The following is a 23,075-nucleotide window of genomic DNA, read 5'->3' as shown; positions in this document are numbered from 1 at the left end:
AGTATTACTACTTCTTTTTGTTAAACTGAACCGTCAGCATCAAATAATTTGTTACTCTTCATTGTTAATAAAATAAAATACTTACAGTCCACGCATTTTTATTACAACTTGGACTTGTATTCAAAATTACAAGTTCCATTTCAAACCACCAAGTTTATTACATCCCAAGAGAACTTAGGAAACATTTTTGCAGCGACCGTTACTTTTAAATTTTAAATACTAACGCATAATATAATTTATTAATTTTAGAAAAAAAAAAACACAAAAATACGTATTAACTAAAATTGTCGGATTTAAATCCTCATATAGCAAAAACTACTTCACGTATCAGTACCAAAATTCAGATTTTTCTTAATTAATATGTTTTCTATCACCACCCATCAATACATTTGTTTAACGAAGTATTTAGTTTTTACCATTTTTGGCCACGGTCGGACGGGTTGCTTTGCAAACACCAATATATTGGGATAGGACATCAATATCTTTATTTTTCAAGGCGCGTTCAATTGAGGAGTGGACACTATCAGCTTCCATTTGGGTGTGGCCGATTTCTAGCATTTTTTGTTCAATAATAATATTATGTTTAGAAACATTGTGGCGTTTTTTTTTTTTTTTGGGATAGCGTTTGCAATTTTGTTTTTTCTTGAAGAAGTTATTGAAAAATAACTTCGGTGGAGAATATCCACAAACAAAAAACAAGGGAACTGATGAGATTCTGTGGCGAGAATCGAAACTATAGTATTCCCTGCCTTACCCCTTGGCGAACAATACCAAATCTTTTCCACTAATAAACTAGTTGTTTTAAAATATTAAAACAACAACAATGGGATTAAGCCAGACTATTTTGACAAAAAAACAAAATATTATGTTTAATTGATGCATTAAGCAATGCGTTGCTCATTATATAGTTTCGATTTTGGTATGTACTGTAAAATATTATTTTTGTAGGATTTTTATTATCGGGCAGAACTTTTTCCTCGATAAAAAAGTCCGTATGCTTGCAAACTCTTCTGCGCTCATCCCACAGAAAACAATAAGCTTTTTGATTTTTTAAGTTGTAAAAAAAACTAAATTATGAATTTGTAGCTTTGATCGATAATATAAGCTGCTGACCTGCGATTTTGGAGCCATTAGGACAGCTTGTAGGTCAACAGTGAAAACATGACTTTCTTCTTCCTTATCTTAAGTTTTTCTTTTCTGGCATCTTCCTTCTTTTTTTGGTGAAAATTATATTCTTCTTTCCGAGGTTTCCAACTAAATATAGAGCACAAATTTCACATAGGTCTTTTTGGGGGGTAAACAATGCTAATTTTTTTGATTTAAACATCTCATAAAATGTGGTCTTGCAAAGTGCTTTTTTGTTTTCCCAAGTATTTCCGTCCAATCTCCCTGCATCTTTTGTTTTTGTCTGCAAACCATGTAGAATCATCAGCATGAAATCTCTTCCTGCGTTTAGGAAGTTCATCATCTGAGCTTTCAGAATCACTGTGAAACCATAGGGAACTAGACCCATGACACCGTCGTGTAATTCCATTCCAAATTCATACTGCACAAATACAAATGTTAGGCATTTGTACACGTACAGCATCCTAATTGGTATCAATGAAAAGCCAGAAGTCCATCTTTTATAATCAGTTCGCTTATAGAGGAAAATATATTTCAAATGTAAATTTTCGTTGCAATATAGAAATTATCACATTTTTGTTCAAAAGTTCCGTCCACTTGCTCCGCCAAATATCATCTGATTATCATCCAAAGGTGTATGATAGTTCTTTGCATTGTACCCCAACCATGGATGACGTTAAACATTATATCTGAACTAAATTAGCTGTAGTATTCTTTTAAAATATAAATATTCCTGGGGACTTACGACCTTTTCGTACTAAAATTTTTACGTTTTTTGGACTTACGACCTTTTCCGACATGGGCAAAACATGTAGTAAAACGCGACATACTTCCATTTTTTCTGTATCATACGACGTGTTTTGACGTGTACTACCGTCATGTAACAAAAACGCGATTTCCAAAAAAAGTGGACTTACGACCTTTTCCGACGGAGCAGACGATATAATCACTTTCTGAGTCGATTTATGCATGTCCGTCCTTCCGACTGTCCATGTATTTTTGTTCGCAACGTACAGGTCGCATTTTTTGTCCGATTCAGCTGAAAATTGGGGAATATACCTTTTCTAGCCATAGGAACACTGCTATTGCTTTTGGTGAAAATATATCGGTTCAGATTTGTATATAGCTTCCACATATATTTTCGTCCGATTTGACGTATTTGCTGCACCAAACACGCTATATAGGTCCGATTTTGACGAAATTTGGTGTGTGTGACTGAATTCAATCTAGAAATAAGTATGCCAAATTATATCGAAATTGGTTCAGACTTTGATATAGCTCCCATATATATTTTCGTCCGATTTGAGGTATTTGCTACATCAAACACGCTATATAGGTCCGATTTTGATGAAATTTGGGATGTGTGATTGAATTCGATTTAGAAATAAGTATGCAAAATTATAACGAAATCGGTTCAGATTTGGATATAGTTCCCATATATATTTTCGTCCGATTTGACGTATTTGCTGCACCAAACACGCTATATAGGTCCGATTTTGATGAAATTTGGGATGTGTGACTGAATTCAATGAGGAAATAAGTATGCTAAATTATATGGAAATCGGTTCAGATTTGGCTATAGCTCCCACATATATTTTCGTCCGATTTGAGGTATTTGCTGCACCAAGCACGCTATATACGTTCGATTTTGATGAAATTTTGGATGTGTGACTGAATTCGATCTAGAAATAATTATACCAAATAATAACGAAATCGGTTCAGATTTGGATATAGCTCTCATATATATATTCGGCCGATTTGATGTATTTGCTGCACCAAACACGCAATATACGTCCGATTTGAATGAAATTTGGAATATGTGACTGAATTCGGTCTGAAAATAAATGTGTCCAATTACATCGAAATCGGTTCAGATTTAGATATAGCTCCAATATATATTTTTTTCCGATTTGACGTATTTGCTGCATCAAACAGGCTATATACGTCCGATTTAGAGGAAATTTGGAATATGTGACTGAATTTGGTCTGAATATAAATGTTCCAAATTACATGGAAATCGGTTCAGATTTGGATATAGCACCCATATATATTTTCGCCCGATTTCACGTATTTGCTGCACCGAACACCCTATATCTGTCCAATTTTGATGAAATTTGGAATGTGTGACGGAATTTTGTCTAGTAATAAGTGTACCATATTATATAGAAATCAGTTCAAATTGATATATATCTCCTATATATATTTTACGTATTCACAGTGGTGTAGGGTATCATATAGTCGGCCCCGCCCGACTATGATACTTTCCTTACTGGCTTTCCATTTTTTTGTCTTCGTGGCCCTTGTAACAGCGTTATAATTTTTTTGGGGGTCAAAGTCCATTCTTCATGGGAAATTGACCCAAAATTTAAAACAACCATAGAGACGTTACAAGTATTGATTTTACTTATTTTCTTTGTGTCCGAGAATATCTCTGTCGGCACAGCTGACTGATACTTTCTTACTTATTTTAATAATATGTAGCGAAAAATCCCTGATTGGTCATTATAAAATACGGAAAATAATATCTTACGTTTCCATTAATGACGGCCATGAATATCAAATTATGTATGTATGTAAAAAAATAAATTTCTTGGAAAATAATGCCCAGGTGTAGTGGAGTAGGTTATCACATGGTCGGCCCTGTCCGACTATAACCCTCTCTTACCTGTTTTTAGTTTGGCTTTTGTTTTTTAAAATTTTTATTGATTTCTCGCTACGGGTTTCTCGCTTCAATCTGTGCTTGTTTCTGCCAAATAAACACATTGGTCTCTTAATTACAATATTCACAGTTAAAAAGCCACTTCCAAACCCTATATGCCTGATTAGCTGTTTAAATAACAGCGAAACTGGTCGCAGAATTTCGTTCGATCATTTTGATTCTGATCTTCGTCCTAACTGACAAAATTACGTTTTTTTTAGAATATACATATGTATGTCACAACATATCAACATACATACTTATAACATTATAATGACAAATATTTGTTCTCTTTCCTTTCAGGTCTAACTGGAATAACAAATTGTCTCTCTCCCACAACTCAAACCACAGTCGAAAATTCCAATAAAAAGTGAACATGCTGGGGACTTCTTATAGTCTTCAATCAAAAATGAATGTTGTCATTATTGCCAATCCATCGCATGCATGTCACTAGCAAACCTTCATGTCTGTCAAAAGTGTGCCAACATTTACTACGGCTTAAGATTTTGGCAAAATGTCCTGTGGTTTTGTGAAAAAGTCACACAAAAGTCATTTAAGATAGAATAGCAAGGAGAGTGAGAAGAGAAGGAGAATAAAACAAAATCCACCCAACGAAACAAAAAATAAAGAAGGAAACAAAAAAGCAACTTATATTCCATTTGACGTTGATAACCATATTTGTAGAAGCAGCCATCGTTTTTGGCTGATATTCCTCGGTCATAAAAATCACAAATCCTTTCAAAATGAACATTTAGCCACTAACATTAAGACAACAGTGTTATGACATTAAGTTGGCATTAAACGTCACTATAAGTGGAAGACGAAAAAAAAAACATTAAAATTGTACGAACAACTAAAACAACAACACTAAATCTAATATGAAGGGATTTTCTAAAGACAGTTTAATGAGTACAGCAGCAATTGCCTTCAAAGAGGGTGGCTTTGGGCAACAGCACCAATCACCACCCCAACCAAAACAACTACAACAACAGCCATTAACAGCTAAACTCAGGAACATGACCAGAGGAGATACTCAGGTGCATTGCTGTAGAACAAATCACATTGAGGATTTTAAAGATTATAAAATTGACAATGTTACAATGTCATTAACAAAAACAACAGCAGCAACAACGCTTTATGAACGTTGGAAAAACAAACGAAAAGCGGGAAATGTGAAGGACATTTGCCACATCACAAAATGTTGTGATAAATCGTCAAAAGTGATTAGACAAAGAAACACTGCCTATTTAATAAAGCCAACAAGCCACGAAGATCAAGATGGACTACAAAAACAACAACATCAAAAGCTAAATAAACCCTCGCATTATCAACGATATCAGCATAAACTGCTGGAACTGGAACCTAAAGCAGGCCAAGTTGCTAACTTTAATTTAAAACATAAAATGGTGTCAAAGTCAGGCAGTGCCACAAATCCTAAAGAGGATTTATCACCACCACCACAAACAACAATAGCAACAACGATAACCACTACTGTGACAACATCAAATGAAAACTCATCAAAAACGCCAGCGTCAATGGTAACCATCATTAACACGTCAAACACCAGCAATAGCAGTAACTTTTCCCACCAGCAATGTCAAAGGCAATACCTTGACAACGATAACCTGCAACAACACCAACAGCAACACCACCAACAAGAACAACAGCAGCAGGGACATAAGCCATACGAACTTCTTGAACAAATGCAAAAAACAAGCCGCAGCAGCAGCATCAGCTTTGTGCTAATATCCTCATTACTGCTGAGAAGATTTCTTAAAACAATTACAGCTGTTATAGAAGCTGGAACTGCCACCAATAACACAACAATCCCCACCCCAACCACCACCACCAGAAATGTCAGCAGCAGCACAATGACTACGAAAACCGCCAGCCATCATAAAAGTAAGATACCAACTGCCACCTTGCCATCCAACACCCGCAACGATGCCCAAAAAACCATCACCAGCACCAAAACCAAATACTGGTCTTTAGATAACCCACCAACGTGCTCCACCATCCTGCCACATTCATCATGTTCCTTTCTCACAATCTGTGTTGTTGCCATGCTGTTAATTTCTCTGTGCCCCCAAAATACACAAGCGTTACGTTTGACCGGTGGCAATAGTAAATCGTCAGCAGCCAACAAAGAACAGCTCTACATTGGTCTCATTGCTCCGCACACGAATTTCGGTAAACGTGAATATTTACGGGCCATACACACAGCGGTTGGTGGTCTCAATAAGACACGTGGTGCTAAATTAACATTCTTTAAAGATTATCAATTTGAACCACGGAATATACGATTCGACATGATGTCCTTAACACCAAGTCCAACGGGTAAGTACAACCATCACCATCACAACCACAATCAAAATGCCATCTTATTAATATTCCGGCCATGTTCAACAATCACAGTTTATGATTAAAAACCCAATAAATACACATGGCCACACACACACACATTCATATCCAACCATCATTTGGTGGCCATTATGAATTGGAAAAACTGGGGTAGTGTGACGACAACATGTTTCCAATTATTATCATCATTATTGGTGGCAGAATAATGTCAACATATTTTGTCAGACATCAATTATAACGCTTATAATTAACAGTAAATAATTGGATAATGGAACACTAAAGTTTATAAAATATTTATGAAATGAAAATTGAACCATGATCAAATTGTATTAACATTTTTTAAAGACATCTTTGATTTTGTTGATAAAAAATATAAAAAGCTAAAGCAATCACAGTTCAGGCTGTATTTAGAGGTTTGTTATTCTCTATGAAATATTTATTGGTGTGCGGGCGAATGCCATGTGATTTCGAGTATAAATGCATGAAAATGAAAAAAAAAAATAAACCAAAGTCATGTTTATACTCTACACCACACTGTGGTAAGGGGTATTATGTCTTTGTGCATTTGTATGTAACATACAAAAGGAAACGAAATAGACCCATAGTTCCTTTTGGGGATATACATATAATCACTTTCTGAGTCGATTTATGCATGTCCGTCCGTCTGTCCATGTATTTTTGTTCGCAACGTCACACAGGTCGCATTTTGTGTCCGATTCAGCTGAAAGTTGGGTACTACATTTTTTTTAGCCATAGGAAGAACTCCATTGCTTTTGGTGAAAATCGGTTCAGATTTGGATATAGCTCCCATATATATTTTCATCCGATTTGACGTGTTTGCTGCACCAAATACGCTATATAGGTCCGATTTTGAAAAAATTTAGGATGTATGACTGAATTCGATCTAGAAATAAGTATGCCAAACTATATCGAAATCGGTTCAGATTTGGATATAGCTCCCATATATATTTTCGCCCGATTCCAGGTATTTGCTGCACCAAACACGCTATATATGTTTGATTTCGATGAAATATGGAAAGTGTGACTGAATTCGGTCTAAAAATAAATGTGCCAAATTACATCGAAATTGGTTCAGATTTGGATATAGCTCCCATATATATTTTCGGTCTATTTGATGTAATTGCTGCACCAAACACGCTATATGCGTCCGATTTTGATGAAATTTGGATTGTGTGACTGAACTCGGTCTAGAAATAAGTGTGCCAAATTATATTGAAATCGGTTCAGATTTGGATATAGATCCCATATATATTTTCGCCCGATTTAACGTGTTTGCTGCACAGAACACGCTATATCTGTCCACTTTTTATGAAATTTGGAATGTGTGACGTAATTTTGTCTAGTAATATATGTACCATATTATATAGAAATCAGTTCAAATTGATATATGTATATCTCCTATATGGGAAATGTTGCCAATTATTTCATATTCCATATCACAGTGTTCGATTTTCGAAAAAACCTGGCCAAAAATCGAAAAAAATTTTTTTATCAATTTACACTGAAAAGGGTCAGATATTGTTAATAGGATCCCAGTGCGTGTAGTTATATAAAAATATACACATTTCTTGTTTAATAAGTGGGTATAAAACCAGGTCAAAATTACCCAATTTGGATTTTTTTTTAATATTTAAGATGTTTATAAATCTATGATATTATGCGAAATAAACAACGGTTATTAAAAATTTTCTTTTCGTAATTGTAATGAAAGGTATGTGAAACGTATTTATGATGTTCAGTGTCGCCAATGAATTGTGCGTTCTTTAATAATTGATGTCCGTACTTGTTAATTTTTTTAAGATCAATTTTCACAAAAAATAATGAAAATAGTTATGAGTAAGATCGAGTTGGGCTGTGTAACTTATCATTTCATAAAAAGGGAAGAGTTTTTTACCAATTTCCATCGAAACATCCTGCACATTTTTGCACTTTTCGTTTTTATGTGATATTTTGTCTTTCAGGTACATGAAGAAAAGACAAATTTTTTTAGTTTTCCATCGAAAAAAATTTAAAAATTTTTTTAAGCTACATGAAAATTTTTGGTACATGGATTGAGAAAACATTCCCTTTCTCAAATCTGTTCGAGATACTAATTTCAGTTATTGCGCGCAAAATTTATGGCGGTTTCAATTCTGATAATAAGAAAAAAAATCTTAAAAGAACGCTACTCATTATATTGAGAAACAGTGTTAACTAATGGCTTCCTACGTACTATATGATTACTGAGGTGCCATAACTTTAGTAAAAAAATTGTAAATTTCGCGGAAAATCGGAAAGAATAAAAAAAAGTTTAGTTTGCAACTTGTTTTAATAAAATTCAACCTGTTCATGCATCCTTAAAATATTTAAAAAATATGAGCGTAATTTAAATATCGCGAAGATTCAAATGGAACCAAAATTGTTCAAATCTGTTCGCATATTATAGCAAAAACAAAGAGCGTATATTTTCCAATGTAGTTTTTGAGTTAGTTGACGAAAATATAGGAAAAATAGGTCGGAGTTCTTCATCTATTTTGGGAAAAATGCACGCAAAAACGCACATTTGTTATTGTAATCACTTCAGAATGCATGCTTACACCTTCCGGAAAATATGGAAAACTTTCATATAAATGTTGGGTTACTTTAAATGGGGAATAATTTGGAAGGAAAACTGTATCAGGTAATATACATTTTGAAATGCGTGAAAATCGCGAAATCCTTAAAATCGCTTTATGCGCATGCGTTTTCCGAATACAACAAATTGTTGACTTTTCATTTATATACCTTTAACAAGATTTACTTTGGCGGCTGCGATGTAGCATCGTCTACTGTTTAGTGTGCAAAACACTGTATAATGGCTATAATTTGCACAAAGTGCTTACACTTTTTATGCGCATCCGATTTCGCTATCAGCCGTGAAAAAATACATCGATCTAAACTTATTTTAGTAAAATCCATCAAGAATCGTGGATGTAGCATCACACAGTATTTTTGGGATAAATCGGATACAGTTCCCATGCCACTAAATTTTTCAAACCGCTGTTTCCGCAAAAACGCGAGTGGCGTGCCGGTTTCTTAACTGAAAAAGAAACGTTCCACAGAAAAAAAAACATTTTTCGCAAATTTTTCAATTTTTGCAGTAGCCTTTCCGCCTTCTAGTGAATGGATTTTTAAGATCTATGGTTTATATGAAAAACTAAATTTTTTGACTTTTCCTCATATACATGTAGCAGTCTGTTCAGGAGTGTATTACAATATTAATATCATATATTGTATACATTCTAGAATATTCCATACCATAGCGTTGTCAAATATGTCAATTTATAAGATAAATAAATCAGTTTTAAAAAATATATCGATTGAAACAGATGTGTTTCAAGTATTACGGACTACTTACAGATTTTCGTGATTCAAAATGACAGAAAATAGTATAGAGTGCACTCGGCATGAAATTTTCAATGCATTGTTTCAACAATTTCATTTACAACTAAATGAGAAAATCAAGATCTTGGAGAAATATCTCTTCCAGAAAGGAAAACGTTCACTAATAATACGATCAGATCAAAAAAATGAATTGAAAGTCCTACTGCACACCATAGAAAGAAAATGGACTGAAAGCTATAGAATAACTGAACGTTTTTTTACAAACAATGGAAAATGGTTGCAAAAAGTAATAACATTCCAGGTATGCATCAAGTAAACTTGTCAATTAAGAGTTAAGCAATTGACTGTATTTATATAAACTTATAGATTCAGACACAACAAAAAAGGGGTCGACCTTCTAAAGAATTTGAAAAAGCGAGTGAAAGAACCAAGCGTAGAGTCACAAAAGATTTACGGGATTCACATAGCGTATCGGAACTAGTGTTTGCAACGCAGATGACCTTACGCGCAAATGGAGCCTCCAAAGCTGCAAATGTTCTGAAGGACATCACGAATGCATCACCTAATCGAGTTTCCAAATATCTATCTTTCAAATCAGTATCTCTACCGCAGCCAACAGAAAGATATAGAGTTTTGGTGTATTCTAGGACCTATACTAAAAATTGATGGCGAACAAATTTGTAGAATATTTTGATCCGATAAGATCACACTTTTATAGGAGGAGGGACCAAAATGACCCCTTAAATGACCACTTGAGGGTTAAATGATATGAAAAATGAAACCAGCGAGCCGAAAAACATAAAAACCCAAAGTTTGGCCGAGATCCATCCATTTTTAGAGTTTTGGCAAGGTTTTTTCGAAAATCGAACACTGTGCATTTCCAAAAAATTGTTTTTTTCGCGCTACATCAAATATTTGTTACATTTTTGGTACATAGGTTAAAAAAAAAATCCCCAGTACAAATCCGCTCGCGAGCAAATTTTTGGTTGTTGCGGACAAATGTTATCGCGGTTTTACTTCTGCTTTTAAGAAAAAATTATTTTAAAAACGCTAATTATTTTATTGAGCACAATTGTCACTAAAAAGTTATCACGAAATGACGTCATTAAGTAGATTGCATAATATTTGTAAAATTTTACTCAGCTTAGGGGAATTTACAAAAAATTGACAAAATTTTAAATGTAATCCGAATTTTTTTGAAAATATTGGTCAATTTACCCGTCAAAAATCACAAAAAATAACAGTTTTTAATTAAGACTCCACGGGGAATCAAATGAGACCAAACTTATAATCATCGGGATAGTTGTTAGGATATTATAACCAAAATAAGAACATATTTGTGTTACAAAAAAACAAATTTTGGTTTGGAATAATAGTTTTCACATGCATTCTAGAGTTGAAAATATTGGAAAAATTCTATAGGAGCACTTCTTTTATTTTTCTTGAAACTCCCAAGAAAATGGGCGGATTTTGCTTTATCTACATTAATATAGAAGATTTCCCATTGAGGAAAGTTATCGGCTGGATGAAATAAATCACTAGACTTCTTAATCGGAAATAGAGTTCAAATAAACCGCTTTAACTTATACGCATTATTAAAATATGTGTAATACGCGTAATTATCAAAATCGTTTTGTCCGCATGTGATTTCCATGTATATCAAGACCATATCTTTTAATTTGTATATATTTTTCGAAATATAACTTGGACGCTTAGATGTAGCATCGGTTGCATCTAAGCATTAAAAAACCTATAAAACATATCTAATTTGCGCAAAGTACAATAAATTTTGTTCCGCATCCGGTTTCAGTGTCACCAAGAAAGTCAACATCGATATATATCTATTTCAAGGCGATAAATCAGAAACCGTGGATGTAGCATCATACACTATTTTTTGGGATAAAATTAATGTAGCTCCCTTATCGGTGAAGTTTTTAAATCTCTGTTCCACAAAAACGAAGATGCTGCACTAGTTTTTTCATTGCAGTGGAAACGGCCCTCAGAATACGCGATAAAATGCGCGATATTTTCAAAAACAATTTTAGGTGATTTTCCTTCCTTGGAATTTCTCGTATCTCGCGTTTTAGTGGATGGAATTTCACGAGTAAAGATTTATTAGATCAGCAACGTAAAAATCTAAAATCAAGTACGAGTAAATCGAATGACAATTGTAAAAATTAGGCCCAAAAAATATGATTTTTAGAAAAATGTTCACACAAAATTTTCGTATTTGGATGGAGATTTCTGTGAAGCTGGGAAGGCTATCAAATAACTCAGAATTGCGAGTTCTACAATCCTATATACGATTTTTTATCTATCTATCTATCTATCTATCTATCTATCTATCTATCTATCTATCTATCTATCTATCTATCTATCTATCTATCTATCTATCTATCTATCTATCTATCTATCTATCTATCTATCTATCTATCAAAATGTCAGCATCATTTAATGGTAGACGCAGATCAAATTTTGATAAGTTATACACTAGTGAGATGATCCTTATTTAGTTGCCTTCTACTTTTACTTTGACGGGAAGATTGTGGTAAGTGTGGTTTAATCACAAATCGAGAGAAAACAAAAAAGACACGTTGGCTTCAACCCATTTTTACCATTATTTAACATAAATGTAGCCACAGCTTCCACGCAAATTAACTTTTAAGGCCAATATTTTTTGCCAAATCTAAAAACATTTCTTTTTATCCGATAGCATTTAATTTGTATAGTATTCAACCACATTTCGCGAGTTATTAAAGGCTAAACCTTGGCTTCAACTATGTTAAATTTCCAAAAATATTGTCCCTATATTCTTGATCAGCGTGCAATTCTACATCGATATAGTCATGTCCGTCCGTCATTCCATCTGTGGAAATCACTCTAGCGTCCGAACGGATTGATGTAGGTGGATGAAATTTTGGTAGAATCTATTATATGTACGTAGAACTTTTTGTATTTAAAGCGGGCTATGTAGGTCCACGCTTTCCTATAGCCCCATACAAAGTGACGAGTCACGCGTCGGCTTTTTAAGGAATTTTTAAGATATTTGTCCCATTTTACCACCGAATTGGTTGTAATTTGGAATTTTGTGTCTCCAGTGTGTGTGTCCAGTCTAAAAAAATTTTACCAAAGTTTGATTATATAGGTCCAAGTTTTGGTATAGCCCCCATATATAGTATGCCTCATTTTAAGCTGTTTTGAATGTATTAGTCTTATTTGACAACAGAGGCTAAGAAACATTTCTACCATAAAATGTTTATATATGTCCATGTTTTGATGTAGCCCCCATAGGACGATACAATGAGTGCACACCGATTCATATTAAGCTCACTGATATGGGACCTACTGTTTATCGCCGAGTACGAACGGCGTGTCTTAAGACACCACTTGTAGAGATGTTTTACATGGCTGAAATACTCAGGAAATTTCGCCAACATTACTGAGGGGTATTTTGCCACCAATGAAAATGATATGTTGACTGGCCGGGGAATCGAACCCACGACCTCTAGCATGGTTGGCATATCATTGCAACACGGGGGTACACAACTTTCCAGCGGAAATTTGTCGGTCCCCGTCTTTATATAGCCCCCATAGAACGGTACCTCCTGATTTTCGGTATTTCGAAGGTTGTGACCTCAATATCCCATCCAAACGGATGATATTTAATTGTCCGTTGGTGGTAATGTGACTGAAATGTGGCAGTAAGTCTTCGTTAAGGGTATACAACTTTTCACCTGAAATTTTTCGGTGTAGATCCACGCCCACATATAGCCCCCAATTTTCGGTATTTTTGAAGGTTTTAGCTATATTATCCTACTAAAATGCCTAAAATTTGATATTTCGTCCTCCTTGGGGATGCAAAACTTTCTCCCAGAAGATTATCGGTATCGGTCCACATTTTTATGTACACCCATGGAAAGGTACTTCCCAATTTTCGGTATTTTCGGTATTATAACACCGAAATGGCTAAAATTTGGTACATAGACTTAGATGAGGGTATAAAACTTTCTACCTGAAATTGGTCGGTATAGGTCAACATCTTCGTATAGCTCCCATAGAACGGTACCGCTTGATTTTCGGTATTTTAAAGGTTTTAGCCTCATTATTCCACGGAAGTGGCTGAAATTTGGTATTTAGTCTTTTTCAGGGCTACAAAAATTCCCCTCAGAAATTTGCCGGTATACGTCCACGTTTTAATGTACCTCCCATTATTAGTTGGTTTTGGTCAAAAAGTTTGTAACGCATCGAAATAATGGTCGAAGACCCATACTTATATATAGCAAAATTAATGTTTCGACGAGCTGAGTCGATGTGTGCCCGTCCGTCCGTCTGTCCATCTAAACCTTGTAATCACGCTACAGGTCGCAATTTTGATCGGATCGTCACCAAATTTTGTGGGTTGATGCGGGTCCCACAGAGGAAGAAGCCTATTGAGGTCGGATAATATTCAGAGGTTGAAATCGGCAAAAACCTTATGTTGAGAATATTCAACTTTTTATTGTTATGCGGATATATCAGCTTCTAGTAGGATTATTCCAAAGGCAAAGCCTGTCAATGGGAGAAGAAAATATCACCTTTACACTAATGCAGAATAAGTAGGCGAAGGTGGTCAAAAAAGAGAGATATCACAATTTTTCCATTTTGTGTAATCACGCTGCAGGTCCCAATTTTGATCGGATCGTCTGCAAATTTTGTTGGCTAATGGGGGTCCGAGAGAGGTGTGAACATATTGAATTTGGTGGTAGTCAGATAATCAGCCTGATTACGGTTGGCGTTGTCGTATCCATAATTGCAAGTTGACGTGCCGAAACGACTGGTATTATGAATGTATTCATACTTAAAGGCAAAAATATTAAATTTTAAAGAATTCTCTTGGTAACAAAAATTAATAGAAGTGTTAGTAGATCATGTTTAAACTTTTAATCCAGGAGAACAACCAACCCCACAGTTTTTACAATCAAAATAATTGTTTACGTAGACGTTTTTGTAGTCGTTGGTGTAGTCGTTGTCGTATGGTTATTTTTTGGTATCACATAAAATTTACGACAACGACAATTTTGTTGTCTTATAAAATTAAAAAAATATACTTTTTTAATTGTAAAATAATTCGTTTGAAATCATCTTTTGAACAAGAACTAAGAAATTGGCATTACTAGAATCGTTAAAGGAGGACTCTAACAGATTTTCAATAGAAAGTCATCTGTCATCTGATAAAAACACGAAATTTGTCATACGAAAATGAATAAAAGTAGTGAACTTTTTATTTATTTTAGTTATTTTCCAATATATTTCATTAATAATTGGCAATTTCTTTTTTTGAATTTGATTTGTTTTTATTTTTATATGCTGTCGTTAAAAAAATCGGTCACGACTCTTTTCTGGTATTTCAACACCATACGTGATATCGATTTGTCGTATCAAAAAAATATATGTTATTTATAACCCAAGAAATTCGTCCTGGGAATGATTAATGCGTTTCTTTCTATATTTTATGAATGTAAGATGCTATAAAATAAAAAATGTTCGTATTATATAATCTTCACCATATAAAAAATGTAAACTACGACTATGCCTACGACACTTGAACGACTACGACTACGCCAACCGTAATAAGGCTGAATATTCCCTAAAAGAAATGTTTACCAGTGAACATTTTTGCACAGGGGTATTGGTGCAGGTTCTCACATAGTCGGCCCAGTTCCAACTATAGCCTTTGCTCACTTGTTTTTAATAATCCGCACGCGCAACGGAATAATATTCAAAACTCGTAATAGGATTATTGAACTATAAATTTGATATCATATTTTATATAAACTATATTTATATACCCTATAAATTTGGTATCATATTTTTCTATGCATTTTTTTGATTCTGTAGATATTTTTAATTTATTTTTTAGGTGTTTGTTAGGTCTCTACGGCAGGATAATTTGGATTTACTTCAAGATTTTTTATTATTTGTTAAGTTTTCGCAAAAATAAAACTAAATTTGATACATATTTAAATATCTACGAATGGATATGGAATGATATTAGCGATTTATGCATATACAGTCGAAATCGCTTATAACGTCGTCGTTTATAACGTCATATCGGTTATAACGACGATATCCAAAAGTCCCAAATCTCTGGGGCCCTTTATAGCCCTATCGCTTATAACGACATATCGGTTATAGCGACAAACTCCGTCGGTCCCTTGACCGACGTTATAAGCGATTTCGCTGTATTTTTGTTCATAACAACAAATGAGACATTTTTAAATATTTTTTCTTTCTATGTGAATAAAAAGCGCTATAACTTTTGCGCGCATCAATTTTGTGAACGTGAACAGATTTGAAACCAGAACTTTTTCCTTAACCTCTATACCAAAAATCGTAGATGTGCCCGCAAAAATTTTTTTATTTGTTTTCAAATGGAATTGCAAAGGATATTTGGTTTTTACCATATGAAAAATGTGTACTCTTATTGTAATGTTACCTTTCAAAGTGCAAGTTTGCGTATCATTCACAATATTACAGCATTGGTGTTTTCCCAGCAAATGTTTTGATTTGTTTTGTAGCTTGCGTGCATACAAACTAACACACTTTCATAAACTGCTAATATTTTGAATACCTTCACATTTTTTTTTGCCGTCTTCTTGATCGACACTGAATTCTGCTTCTATTTCCTTTTTAAATACAAATAATCTTCCTCTTTGCCTTTTCATCCATTCTTTTTCATCTGGCATAACTGAATATATAACTGAATATCCACAAAAGAGGAAAACCTCCGCATTACTTCTAATCCTAAGTATATCATTATTTTTATCCTTGGAAGATCTTAGCTTTATCTTCAAAATTACCGTTTGAAACGGATGATAACCATAATTTGATTACACCCACAATTTTTACGTCATCATTTTAATGTTTCACTGATTCTGTGTTATTTAATGGGTTACCATATTTTAGTTGCATTTTTCCCTTAGCACAAGCGAAGCTTCCTGTCAATAGACCAACGTTTTTGTGTTGCTGCATTACTGTGAATGTGGCGCAAGAGGGTTACACCCACTCACACACTAAGGATATCCGCTTCCGGTTGTTGTTATAATTATGCTCTCATTTATGGCAAGGCATTCAATGTTTGTGATTGTTCGTATTTTCTCGCTATTTTGCTCTTCGTTACATTGCTCCACAGCCTGCTGTTATACTCGTACCAACCATCATTGTCGTAACTTAAGCTGCAGTATTTATGGTGGATTTAGTTTACCAGTTTTTTTTTCTCGTTAATGTAGATGATTACATTTTTTAAAATATATTCACATACACACGCATGTGGATAATATTGTTGTCTCTTGCTAAGGCGTTGAATTAAATATGTATATGGTAGGCTGCATCACGAAGGGAAGACTATATGTGGCCTTGTAATATTTTAAAGATTTTTTAGGAGTATCCAAAATCAAAGAGGTTTAATATATTTTTAAAAGAATTTCAGGAGCAACCAATATGCACAATTTACTCAGTTTTTTTGATTTTGTAAGCAATCAAAAATTTCGAAGTAATAATATACTTCGTCATTATAGGAAAAATTTTCCATTGATTTTCTCTATTCCCTCTTAAACAATTTCCCCCTGTACGTGTGAGCACTCAATTTATTTCAGTACTTCCTTAAGTGTTGGCAAACAGCGCTAAATTGCGTTGTCTCCATGGCACACAACTGTCATCTGCTAACACCACCACTAGCACATCATACTAACACAATGAAAATAAAACCAATATCATTAGAGCTCCACCAGCCAGCCATGTAACAAGGAATCATCATAGAAACCTGCATAAAAACCATTCAACCAACCATCTGTTTCTTCTGTCGTTTCTACGGAGGAGGGTGTTTTAAATGGAATTTACTTTATCGGAACATTAGGGTTGGAAAATGCTGCTGCATAACATTGAACAGAAATGAAAAACTAAAGCTTTTTGTTTCATTTGTATTGTTCAATTGTTTGTATAACTGAAATTTCATTACGCTATCGATGAAAAAGCGTAGAGAATGTTCGTCGCTTCAAAGAAATTGACAGATAATGAAATTTGTGTCTAGGATCTGATGTAGCATTTTTTGCTATTATCTTAAAATCCAATTGAATATTTATTTATATTTAGACAGAGCTTCATGCATTTTCCCGTTGTGTATTTTGAATCAACAATTTTAGGAATTTACTTTTTTGGGATGGGATTGAAAACGCTATCACCTTCGAAAATGTTGATGAGTTCGCATAAATGAAAATGGAAGCATAAATTTTAATGTCAACTAAGTGGGGTGGTAAATCTAGGATATTAATGTTTATTTATTGATTTAATGGGGAAGAGCGTTTTTTTCTTCCATTTCAATTTCGTGATAAATGGAATTGAAAATTAAGTTAAGTGAATTTTAAATATTTTTTATTACTTCTCTGAAGACAGGCAATTTTATGTTTTTGTCCTACATCTAATGGGGCATAATAAGATGAATGCATACAAGGGACTTCAAGGCAGAAAATGCTACGAGGAAGACCTAATATAGGCAGCAATTTCATACTTATTAATATAATCATTAGAAAATAAAGAATGTGACGCCAAGAGTTATAAAACCTAGGAAAAACAAGTAAGAAAACGTTAAGTTCGGCCGGACCGAACTTGTTATACCCTCCACCAAAATTAAATTGAAAGTGAATGGAGTAATTAGTTTCCTTTCATCTACGAAAGTACTTAGCTCCGCCTCATTACCAAATTTCAACCATTTTGGTGGGATAATGAAGCTGAAACCTTCAAAATACCGAATATCGGGAGGTACCGTTCTATGGGGGCTATATGAAGGCGTGGACCTATACCAACAAATTTCAGGTGGAACGATTTTTTATATTCTCGGCAAAGACGAATTACCAAATTTTAACCATTTTGGTGGGATACAGAAGCAAAAACTTCAAAATACCGAATATCGGGAGGTACCGTTCTATGGGGGCTATATGAAGGCGTGAACCTATACCAACAAATTTCAGGTGGAAATTTCTATACACACAACGATAACTAAATACCAAATTTCAGCCATTTTCGTGGGATTATTAATCCTTCAAAATACCGAATATCGGGAGGTACCGTTCTATGGAGACTATATTAAGGCGTGGACGTATACTAACATATTTCAGGTGGAAAGTTCTATACACCCAACGAAAACTAAATACCAAATTTTAGCCATTTTGGTAGGATAATGAAGCTAAAATCTTGATAATACCGAAAATCGGGCTATATCAAAACGTGGACCGATATATCCCATTTTCAATACCAACCATCCTGCAAGTAATAAAAACTTCTGTACCAAATATTGACCCTCTATCTTTAAAATTGCGAGCTGTATCTTGATTTCAACAGACAGACGGACGGACGGACGGACATGGTTAAATCGACATAGAATTTTATGCTGATCAATAATATATATGGTAATATTCAAAAAAGTTTTTCAATCGTTGAAGTTGAGGTTCAACATTTAATAAGTCGCGAACTGTTAATATATTTTATAAAATATGAATATATTTATATTAATTGAAGTGTTTTAGCCACGATCTCATAATATGGACCATAACAAATAATTTTCGTGGAAGCTGCGTTGGTGGTAATATTAAGAAATGGGTAAAAATGTGTTGAAGTTTACAGGCTTTTTTGTGTTCTTTCTTGATTTCTGGTCAAACCACGGAAAATTCAGACATAAGCTCAAAGAAAGAATTGAAGAATACCCCTTGGGCAACATGGTTCTAATGTATGACTTTTCGATATATACACTGCATCCCCCTAAAATCGATGCTGACAGTTTGAAGTTTTGAAAACTGGGTTTTTCGAATTTTTCTTATAATTAGAGGGTGCAACTAGATAATAATCCAAACTAGTTTATAGGATTGTAGAACTCGCGATTCCACGTCGTTCGATGTATATCTCATGAGTGTGCTCCGTACAGCTTCCTAGTAATAGGAGTCCAAAGGCGAAAATTTGGTGCGTAAATTTTCTGAAAAAAACCTGTTTTTTGGCTTTAAAATTTACAACTGTCGTACAGGTACCCCTGAACCCCGCGTGATTTTAGTTTTTTTACGTGCCGGATCTAATGAGCTCTTCCGCGGTCGAATCCATCCACTAAAACGCAGGATATAGATACCTTGAAAGTAGGAAAATCTGCAAAAATATATTTTGACAATTCCGCGAATTGAACCGCGATTTTCTTTGATTATTTCCTTTGATTATCCTTTATACGCGATTATAATTTTGCCAAAAAGGTGTGTCACAAATTACAAAGATTCAGGAGTAATATCCCTATTTATCCCAAAATAGAATGCGGTGGCACATCCGCAGTTCTTGACGAATCTGTCTAAAATAATTTATATTGACGTATTTTTAATAGGGGGCCATTGAAATCGGATGCACCATATAATCATATGCATATCGCGTAATTTTTGCCCACTTGAAGGTTTTTTGAATAGTAAGATGCAACTGATGGCACACTTTGGCCGCTGAATGAAACATGGGAAAATCCATGCATATTGATAGACATGGACTCCCTGTATCCGAAATGCACATGCACCTCAACCGATTTAAACCAATTCGTGAAATATTCGGTTTTTAACTTCTATGTTTTTTCTTTGATTGTAATTTTAATAATACTCTCTACTTCTTATTTCTATTGCTTATCACTGAAAGCAAATATACTTTCACGATGACTAATTACTTTTCTCGTAGAAGTTTAAGCAAAATACTTCAGGATTTGGATCGAAATTTAGCGAAATAATAGAATAACTCCCAACATTTATTTTTCAAATTTTTCGTATTTAACCAAAAATATATTTTTGAAATAATTTCCAACAATAAGTTTCCGTTCTTTGTTGTTGCTGTAATATGCAAGTTATAAACGCGATCTTTATAATTTTGGTCTCACATTTTTCTACGCGTTGTCTAGATTCTGTACGTATTTTTAAATTATTTTTTTAGAGATTTTTTGGACTCTGATTTTAAATAAATTCAATTTATTCCAAGATTTCTTCAATATTTTTTTGATTTTCCGCGAAAATAAAAATAAATTTAGCACCTATTTTAGCATCTACGGATAGATATCAAATGCTGCTAACGATTCATATATACATGTTTATATTACAACACAATAGGAATTTTTAAATGTTTTTTCTTTACAAGAGAGTAAAACCGCATATAACTTTTGAGTGCAGCATCCAATTTTGTGAACGCGAACAGATTTGTAACCACGATTTTTTTCGTAACCCATGTACCAAAAATGGCGGATGTGCTCGCCAAAAAAGTTTTTAATTTTTTTTCTGTGTAATTGTAAAGGAAATTTGAAATTTACCATATACTTTATAGGGTCTCCGACGAATATTTCGATGTGTTACAAACGGAATGTCAAATTTAATTATACCCTCCATATGGTGGAGGGTATAAAAATACCAGACCTATACCGACTGTTTTGAAGACAGACATTTATGAGTGTCAAAGAATACTACAATCACTACTCAGATAGGCTACAGGAATATAAGCTTTATCTCCTAATTTGTTACACAAAAAAGTAAATAGTATCTGCTGGATTTGCCGACAGAGATTTACCCTCAGACAGTGTGAATTTAAACAGTAAGTAAGTAATTTAAACACTACATTCCGAAAAATCTTATGTATCTATGGGGTTCTCAGAATTTTGGGCGTATGAACTTGCCGACAAAACAAGTACAAAAGTATCAAACGTCTTTACCGACATATATATAACCTTAGCCTATGTGAATTGAAACTTTCATCTAAGGGCAGATCTAATGTATTTAGGGTCTTTTCTGAGTTTTGTGGCCCTTTTTCGACATTTCAACTTGCCTTTGAACTTAGAATTTAAACTAAATTTGTACTAAATATTTGGAGATATCACCTGGGGGAAGTACCGGAAGTTGTGGACCGGTATTGCTCATCTTCGAACTGAAACTAAATTTGGACAAAATATGACGAGAGCTATCTCCAGCCACTACATATGGCTAGGGGTTTTAACACCTTTCGGGCTGTTTTCTCAAGAATTATGGATTTGCCCTGAAAAAACTTTTACCGTCTTAAAGGATGCAGCGAATGCAAGTTGGTTCAACAAAAAAAAAATCAAAGTGATTCGAGAACAGGTCTTAAAGTGAACATATTCGAAATTTTGTGTGGGAGGTACCGGAATGAGTGGACAAATATAGTCCCTTTTTAAACCGGATCTATGTCTGGTTAATATGGTAGGATTTGTAAAGTATGGACCAAATCGGTCGCTACCTTTAAGACTATCGTGCGCACAATTATTCCGAACATTTTTGAACTTTTGTGAGGGAGGTACCTGAAGGAGTGGACAGATATGGCTTATCTTCGAACTAAAACTAAGTTTGGACAAAATATTACGAAAGCCAAATTTTTGGCCCGAATCGGCAGATCCGTTCATGAATCATCTTGCGCTCCAACCACTACACACGGAGTCATAGGGTTTTTTTGCACCTTTCAGGTCATTTTCGCAGGAAATATGGACCTGCCCCTGATGAAACTTTTACCGTCGTATAGGGGACAGTAAATACAAGTTGTTACAACAAAAATCAAAGAGATTCGAGAGCAGGTCCTAAACTGAACTTTTCCGAAATTTTGTGTGGGAGGTACCTGAAGTAGTGAACCGATGGAGTCCATATTGGAACCACATCTAAGTCTTATAGAAATTTCACGATGTGCAAAGCATGGAGCAAATTGGTTATTGCCATCGAGGGTTATCGTGCGCATAATTTTTCCGAAAAGTTTTAAACAATTGTGGGGGAGTTACCCAAAGGAGTGGAATGATAAGACCCATCTTAGAACTTGATTTAAGTTTGCTCAAAATATTACGACTGCCAATTTTTGGATCGAATTGGTTTATCTGTTGGAAAGTTATCTTGCGCTGCATACACTACATATGGTGCCGTAGTGGGTTTCTATTGCTTTCGGGCCAATTTCTCAGAAAGTATGGACTTACCCGTGAAAAAACTTGTACCATCGTGATGGGGGCAGCGAACACAAGTTGTTACAACAAAAATCAACACGATGCGAAAGGAGCTCTTAAACTGCAAATTTTCTGAAATTTTGTGTGGGAGATACCCGAAGGAGTGGGCCGATATAGTCCATATTCGATCTATGTCCTGTAGAAATATAACGATGTGCAAAGTATTGACCAAATCGGTTAATCCGTTCGTGAATTATCGTGCGTTCTAGGCAGTCAGGCAGACAGACAGATGGACGGACATTGCTAAATCGACTCCATATTGTCTGAAACTGATTTCGTCCAAACATGCCATTATTTCGATGAGGCACATTTTATCAGTATGAAAGTGTATATCACCAATATTTTTGAAAATTTAACATAGCTGAAGCCAAGGTTTACCCTTTTAGAACACGCGACTTGTGATTGTATATTATACAAATTAAATGTTTATGGATAAAATGAAATGTTTTTGGACGTGGCAAAAAATATTGGCCTCAAAAG

The 23,075-nt window shown here is 34.5% G+C and overlaps 1 protein-coding gene across 2 annotated transcripts in view; it reads left to right on the top strand.

The window, feature by feature from the left end:
- The window catches only part of Nmdar2 (glutamate ionotropic receptor NMDA type subunit 2), a 545,795-nt gene that overhangs the window by 118,207 nt on the left and 404,513 nt on the right, over positions 1-23,075 (top strand). For both annotated transcript variants that reach the window (XM_073976408.1, XM_073976409.1), the window contains exon 3: positions 4,127-6,160. In XM_073976408.1, the coding sequence (XP_073832509.1) occupies positions 4,702-6,160 (1,459 nt within the window). In that variant the 5' untranslated portion in view covers positions 4,127-4,701. The remainder of the gene's footprint in view (positions 1-4,126; positions 6,161-23,075) is intronic.

This window comes from Musca autumnalis, unplaced genomic scaffold (genome assembly GCF_047663935.1).
Source record: "Musca autumnalis isolate F117 unplaced genomic scaffold, ASM4766393v1 scaffold_3, whole genome shotgun sequence".
NCBI lineage: Eukaryota > Metazoa > Arthropoda > Insecta > Diptera > Muscidae > Musca > Musca autumnalis.
Note: the sequence above shows the minus strand (reverse complement) of the source record. Positions and strands in the feature narration are given on the sequence as shown.